At 43.0% G+C, this 7,617-nt stretch overlaps 2 protein-coding genes across 2 annotated transcripts; one reads left to right on the top strand and one right to left on the bottom strand.

The window, feature by feature from the left end:
• LOC128266579 (glutamate receptor ionotropic, kainate 2) lies at positions 1-7,134 on the top strand. Its single transcript, XM_053003179.1, is given in 14 exon segments — positions 1-438; positions 662-825; positions 1,297-1,903; positions 2,115-2,272; positions 2,728-2,949; positions 3,024-3,230; positions 4,675-4,759; positions 5,016-5,063; positions 5,066-5,291; positions 5,368-5,569; positions 5,619-5,841; positions 5,900-6,015; positions 6,391-6,537; positions 6,849-7,134. Coding segments are annotated over 14 exon segments (2,715 nt in total). The 5' UTR covers positions 1-329; the 3' UTR covers positions 7,050-7,134.
• On the bottom strand, positions 3,589-4,273 carry LOC128266606 (protein Turandot X). The gene has a single exon (XM_053003250.1). The coding sequence runs from the start codon at positions 4,238-4,240 to the stop codon at positions 3,746-3,748; it is 495 nt and encodes a 164-aa protein (XP_052859210.1). The 5' UTR covers positions 4,241-4,273; the 3' UTR covers positions 3,589-3,745.
• Positions 7,135-7,617: the final 483 nt, after the last annotated feature.

Genomic DNA, 7,617 nt, shown 5'->3' with positions numbered 1-7,617 from the left:
TTAATTAGCAGAAGTTGAGGAAATGTTTTGCTGGCAGGCCAAGTACTTTCATTCATAAAACCTTTAAGTGGCTAAAAATACTTGTGGCGAATTTATCAGCTGATGCGGCATCAACAGCAGATTGCTGTTGGCCGTATTTTTGTGCTTTTAGCCATTTTTATTCGCATTCCCGGTCGCGACGGACAGCCTGCAGAGAAATGCAAATTTAGTTCGGCCAACAATCGCGCAATTAATTGGAAATAATTGCGGAATTCAAAGCGGAGGCAACCGGATAAAATATTTATGAAATTTTGATTACATTTCGCGGTGGCAACAAAGGCATTTTAGAGATGCAATCGAGGAGAATAATTTCAGTGGAAGCGAGTTTTCCACTCGGCTTCATCCTAACGAGTTTGCTATTGGTTTTATTCGAGTGCCATGGAGAGAGGACAAATGTGGGTGAGCAAAGTGCATTTTTTGTTCGCGTTACATAAGCAGGAATTTGCAGCGCAGCATGCAAATGTGTCATGTATTTTTATGCCGCATACGCACCGTTGTCGTTGCCGATGGCGATTGCGACGGCGATGGCGAATTCGCGAATTAAAAATATAAACAGAACCCGCTAAGCAAAACAAAGAGCGAAAAAAAGTGTCACTCTCTCTGAACTAGCTTCTGTCTGCAGGTCTTGTCTACGAGAATACCGAACCGGATCTCGAGAAGATCTTTCATCTGGCCATCAGCAAGGCGAACGAGGAGAACGAGGATCTGCAGCTGCACGGCGTGTCCGTCACCATTGAGCCGGGAAACTCCTTCGAGACCTCCAAGAAGCTCTGCAAAATGTTGAAAGTGGGTTGGATTCCTTACAGCTACTAAATGCTCACTGAGAGTAACAAAGAAACAGTCAGAAATAAGATGTAGTGCAATATAGTATGTTTAAATCATAAAAGTCATAGTTTAAGTCACGGAATTAAGCAAAAAGGACTTTTTATCTATGTTTTTGCAGTGAATTCTTATTGAATTTTTTTTTTTTAGGGCAATCTTCTTTAGTAATTCATGCTATGAATTTTGGAGTTTTAATTTTTCAATCAAGTGATATGGACTTACATAATACAATTTATTATAGATTTTCTCTGCCTCATCCGTTATTAACTCATTTTTTGGAAAAAAATAAACTGAAAGTAGTTTGTTATTAACAACTAACTTATTAGCAAAACCACTTCAGACTCAATATGACACTTTTGACAATAACTGCCCCAAAGTGTAACTAAGACTAGTTTTTTGCGTGTATCAATATCATTAATTTCCACTTATACTCAGCAAAATCTGGTGGCCGTGTTTGGGCCCACATCGAACCTGGCTGCCCGTCACGCAATGAGCATCTGCGACGCCAAGGAGCTGCCCTTTCTGGACACGCGCTGGGACTTCGAGGCCCAGCTGCCGACCATCAATCTGCACCCCCATCCGGCCGTTTTGGGCGAGGCCCTGCGGGACATGGTGGCGGCCCTGGGCTGGGAGAGCTTCACCATCATCTACGAGTCGGGCGAGTACTTGGCCACCGTGCGGGAGCTGCTGCAGATGTACGGGACCGCCGGACCCACGGTCACGGTGCGGCGGTACGAGCTGGACCTGAACGGGAACTACCGTAACGTGCTGCGGCGTATACGCAACGCGGATGACTTCTCGTTCGTGGTGGTGGGCTCGATGGCCACCCTGCCGGAGTTCTTCAAGCAGGCCCAGCAGGTGGGGCTGGTGACCAGCGACTACCGCTACATCGTCGGCAACCTGGACTGGCACACCATGGACCTGGAGCCGTACCAGCACGCCGGGACTAATATCACCGGTCTGCGCCTGGTGTCGCCCGAGAACGAACAGGTGCAGGAGGTGGCCAAGGCGCTGTACGAGAGCGAGGAACCCTTCCAGAACGGTAAATCATGAAAAACGGAATGACAGTCAGCCCACCTGCAAGTGCCGTGGTGCCATGGGATCTAGGATCTAGACAATTTATGCAAATCCGAAAGCCATTCGCATGAGTGAATTTAAATAATTGAATTGCATGTTCATGGCCCCGCAGCGACTGGCGGGGGAAACGGAAATGATAAATGACATTATCCCATATGGCTCTCACTCGCCCACAGTGTCGTGCCCCCTGACCAACAGCATGGCCCTGGTCTACGACGGCGTTCAGCTGCTGGCCGAGACCTACAAGCACGTGAACTTCCGGCCCGTGGCCCTCAGCTGTGCCGATGACAGTGCCTGGGACAAGGGCTACACTCTCGTCAACTACATGAAGTCGGTGAGTGGGTAATGCACAGCGAGAAACTATCGTTTATATCAATTGTCATCTTTTAATTTAAAAAAAATTATGGTTATTATATAGTACTACTGGTTGGGCTTGAGCTTAATCTATTTCTTGCCTTAAAAAAAAAAATCTGTTCTAAAAATGCTTATCTACAATAAGTTGTTAAACACCAAGCATGAACTTCTTAGCATTCCTTTCATCATATCAGGCATCAGGAATTTAGTGTTTTTTTCCTCCAACAAAAAGTCGTTAAAAACAATTTTTAACTTAACAAAAAAATTGTTTTTTAATGTAATATTTTTACTGCCGTTTTTATTCTTTTTACCTTTTTTTAGTTTCAATAATTTTATATTCTTAATTTTGAAAACCATAACATCTGATAATGATTTTTTCTCTGTATGGATAACTGGCTGATTCTGAATAACTCATGCACGAGTCTCGCTCCACAGCTAACGCTGAGTGGCCTCACGGGTCCCATTCGCTTTGATTACGAGGGACTGCGCACGGATTTCGAGCTGGAAGTCATCGAGCTGGCCGTTTCGGGGATGCAGAAAATTGGCCAATGGAGTGCCGAGGATGGCTTTGAGGAGAATCGCCCAGCTCCGGCGCACTCCTTGGAGCCGGATATGCGTTCGCTGGTGAACAAAAGCTTCGTCGTCATCACGGCCATTGTGAGTGGGTAAACTTTAGGGGCTAAACTTCGACCTTGACATTCCATTTTCGTTTTTGTAACCCCCAATCGCAGAGTGAGCCCTATGGCATGCTCAAGGAGACCTCCGAGAAGCTGGAGGGCAACGATCAGTTCGAGGGCTTCGGCATCGAGCTAATAGACGAGCTGTCCAAAAAGCTGGGCTTCACCTACACGTGGCGCCTCCAGGTGGACAACAAGTATGGCGGAATTGACCCCAAAACGGGCGAATGGAATGGCATGCTGCGCGAGATAATGGACAGTGTGAGTTTTGGGCAGTTTGGGGAAAGGTAGGGGACCACCACACCAGGACATAAATCTAATCGACATCCGTTGCCCTGCGGCCATTTAAATCAGTAGGCTTATCCTTTGTGCGCCCTGTGTGCAAATTGATTTACTTTGAATGGCCATAAGTGCTGTCATCATCGTTAACGTAATCGTTAATGCTGTCGTAAATGGCAGACTATTTGCAGAGTGCCAGCGACTACAATTGACCCAATTTAACGCGTCTTCTATTTAAACATTGAATTTTTCTCATTTTGGCCATGGGATTAATATTACTTAACTTTTCAAAACGATAACGTCAAAGTAAATTTATACTTGAGCTATAATATTTATTTATTTAATTATTTGTTTATTATGTTGAAATATTCAGTAGAGAAAAATAATGTAATTTTTAATAATTTCAATTTTCATCAAAATGTCAATTTTGAATCAATTCCAAAAAATATAAATACATTTCTACAAATTTTATTTCCGGCTAGCCGTTAAAGTTTTTTTTAAGCTTTTGAATGTTTTTCGTTGTTAAGTGTTCGCAGTTGGCTACCATTTGAATTAATGTTTTGAAACCGAAATGGAAGTTCGGTTGAATTGGTGCCACGTCTTTTCTCATCTTCCTTCTTTTTATTAAACAGAGATCCAACATATCGAAACCCGACTCTGCCTAAAAAATTTCCAAATATAGATCCAATTACTCCGCCCTGTGGCGGTACGCCATCGATCAAAACTTTGCGGTACTCGTCGTATTCTCTGATGAACCTCTCAAATTGTTCCTTATCGGCATTGGTTAGGGGAACATCATTGGGGTAGCGACGATAAAAGGCGACCAGCTCCGAAATGTTTTCTTCCCTCGTTGAGTTATCAACAGAGGAATTATGAAAGGTGTCCAGTATAAAACGCCTATTGGCTTCATATTGTGAGTCGTTTATGTCAGCATTTGCTGAACAAATGAAGCTTACAATCACGGTTAGCAGACTGCTAAAGTAAAACCTCATAGCTTGAACGGATGATAGGAACTAAAGATTCATTTCATGAAAAGTGTAATTTATAGGAATTCCCTATCTATTACTGTTTCCAGAATCTATAATATATAGGACTCATACTCCTGTCAATGATGTATTGTGTGACTTTAATCTATTTAATTCCCATTTCTATAAAACATCTGATGACTGACATGACGCAAAACATTTGACTTTATGGAAACTTTAAAATTTAAATTATATACAACAGCATAATAGAAAAACGTATTTTTTCCTGGTCATGGTGTGTGCGCTTTGTTAATTTAAAAATTCATAATTCATATATAGCTCTGTTACAACGCTTGATTGGGCGTATGCACACTATTTACAAATGCATTTAAATTTCTATTAATAAATGCATGAGTTCGTTCATGCAGAGAGCCATGCAATAATCTTTCATATTTAATTAGCGCGCTGACATGGGCATTACGGACCTGACCATGACTTCGGAGCGAGAGAGTGGCGTGGACTTCACCATACCCTTCATGAGCCTGGGTAAGAGCATTTGCTTAGGTACAAATATATTTAAATAAAGTACAACACAAAATAGCAAACAAAATAAATGGTATTAGTCAACTAATTATTTTCTAATTTATTTTGAAACACGGTCAAAAGTTGTTTTGGAAAAAAAAACAATGCACATATTTTGAATTATTTTCTTTTCTTTTATATATTTTTTTAAGTCAACTAGTTTTTAAATATGGATATTTCCCTTTTCATGTGACTACTTTAAGTCTGATTACAATTGCAGGAATCGGCATTCTGTTCCGTAAACCGATGAAGGAGCCACCAAAGCTCTTTCCTTCATGTCGCCGTTTTCGGGGGAAGTCTGGCTGTGGCTGGGTCTGGCCTACATGGGCGTATCGATCAGCATGTTCGTCCTGGGTCGCCTTTCGCCGGCGGAGTGGGACAATCCGTATCCCTGCATCGAGGAGCCCACGGAGCTGGAGAATCAGTTTAGCTTCGCCAACTGCCTGTGGTTTTCCATAGGCGCTCTGCTTCAGCAGGGATCTGAACTGGCTCCCAAGTGAGGATTACCTGCTTTTTACATATAATTTATATTTAACATCGAAGTAAACCAAACTCATTGCCCTTTTTTGCAGGGCTTACTCAACTCGAGCCGTGGCCGCTTCCTGGTGGTTCTTCACATTGATTCTGGTCTCCTCCTACACGGCCAATCTGGCTGCCTTTCTCACCGTGGAGTCCCTGGTGACACCCATCAATGATGCCGATGATTTATCGAAGAACAAGGGCGGTGTGAATTATGGCGCCAAAATTGGGGGTGCTACTTTCAACTTTTTTAAGGTGAGATGAAGTGTGTAAGAATTAAATTTATTTGTTTGTATTTTTTTAGGAATCCAACTATCCCACCTACCAGCGGATGTACGAATTCATGAGGGACAATCCTCAGTACATGACCAACACCAACCAGGAGGGCGTGGATCGTGTGGAGAATAGCAACTACGCCTTTCTGATGGAGTCCACCACCATCGAGTACATCACAGAGCGTCGATGTACGCTCACCCAGGTGGGAGCGCTGCTGGACGAGAAGGGCTATGGCATAGCCATGAGGAAGAGTACAAAGAAGGCCACTTCGGTGATTTCCAAGCAGATCCTAATCGAGATCCCTTTCAGACTGGCCGTACAGGGACACACTCAGCCAGGCAGTGCTGGAGATGCAGGAACAGGGCCTGCTGACCAAGATGAAGACCAAGTGGTGGCAGGAGAAGCGCGGCGGGGGAGCCTGTTCGGTAAGTTACCAATCTCCCAATCTCAATCTCTGGCAGCTCGTGCATGTGTGGGTGTGTGCAGGATTCAGACGAGGACTCTGGTGCCGTGGCCCTGGAGATTAGCAATTTGGGCGGCGTTTTCCTGGTGATGGGCGTGGGCTCCTTCTTCGGCATATTTGTCTCCGTGCTCGAGATGGTGCTGGGCGTTAAGGAGCGCAGCGACGAGAACCAGGTATCCGCCAGGATATTTTCCATACCCCGCCTTACGATCCGACTAGCTGGCTGGCCTGCCCTCAATGCACAGACAATGAAACATACACACACACACACACACCCGAAAACTTGCACTGTGAATTGCTTGCCGTGACATCTCCGACATCCTTCGACATCCCGCAGGAAGCTGCCGACTCGGATGCCTCCTCGCTGGGCTTTGCCAACTTGGGAGGCGTCTACCTGGTCATGTTCGTGGGCAGCTGCTTTGGCAGCGTTTACGGCCTGGTTAACTGCGTGGTCAGCGTCTACTTGAGTGCGCGGGAAAACAAGGTAACGCGGATGGCGCTCTATAAATACTCGTATAATCACCTGTGTCGTGACTAAAAATGGCGGTGAAAAGGTCGCCCTAATCTGAATAACGGATTCGTTCCATCAGCTCCCCAAAACGACAGCTCGGAGCCAGGAACTCGTTTCCAGCCTATTCAACTTTGTCATCTTTAATATTTCATTTTTATTACCTCACTATACCCAATATAACACGGTTTATATTCATGAATGCTTTAATAGATACCGCCTGCATGTTAGTTTCTCCTCTTTGCCCACATATATTTTCCTTATTAATGTTGTAATCATACCGACAGGTGAATTTCAAAACCGAACTTCTAGACGAGCTTCGCTTTATAATACAATGCTCGGGAAATACCAAAGCAGTCAAGTACCCAAAGAACTCTTCGCGATCTAATGCCAGTACGAAATCAAAGGGCTCTTCCATGTCCGTGGATTCATTGCCGGAGGATCCCTCAGAAGCGGCATCTGGCAAGCATAATAATACTAAAAAGTAGTGTTGCAGGATGTTTACTTCTTTTGTAGGCCTACAAAAACTTGCTGAATATTGAAAGCCACCCCTTTACAAGTGTAAAATAAAAGAATTAGTAAAGAATAATATAATTACATTTTGTTGAATAAATGGATGTGCCTTTTACTAAGGGTATCATTGGAAGTTTTTAATTTAGTTGGGTTTTCTTTTTTAATTAAGTCTTCGAACTCGAAAGCGAAATGATGATAATGAAAAATGTATATATTAAAAAGATAAGCTGAATTCTTAAAAAAATAAATAATGGGGTTTTTTTTATAAATCATCGCATTCTTTGTTATGAGTGAATTAATGTGCTAAAAATAAAACCCAAGCAGTAAATATATACTTTCACTTTTTTTGATAACAATTTGGAATCCGTGGCATTCCTATCGTTCCTATGGCAGCTTTATTAAAATTATTTTATAATATTCTGATTGTTTCTATGTAAATCAAATTTATATTATATAGTCGTCTAATCCCGCTCGTTCCGATTTAAAAAACGACCTGCAATAGAAAGACAACTTTTGGGAAAGTTTCAAGCAGAAGCTTAAAAA

Source organism: Drosophila gunungcola, chromosome 3R (genome assembly GCF_025200985.1).
Source record: "Drosophila gunungcola strain Sukarami chromosome 3R, Dgunungcola_SK_2, whole genome shotgun sequence".
NCBI classification, from domain to species: Eukaryota; Metazoa; Arthropoda; class Insecta; order Diptera; family Drosophilidae; genus Drosophila; species Drosophila gunungcola.
Note: the sequence above shows the minus strand (reverse complement) of the source record. Positions and strands in the feature narration are given on the sequence as shown.

Excerpts from the sequence above, each read along its gene's own strand:
- LOC128266606 (XM_053003250.1), bottom strand. The coding sequence starts at position 4,240 with ATGAGGTTTTACTTTAGCAGTCTGCTAACCGTGATTGTAAGCTTCATT.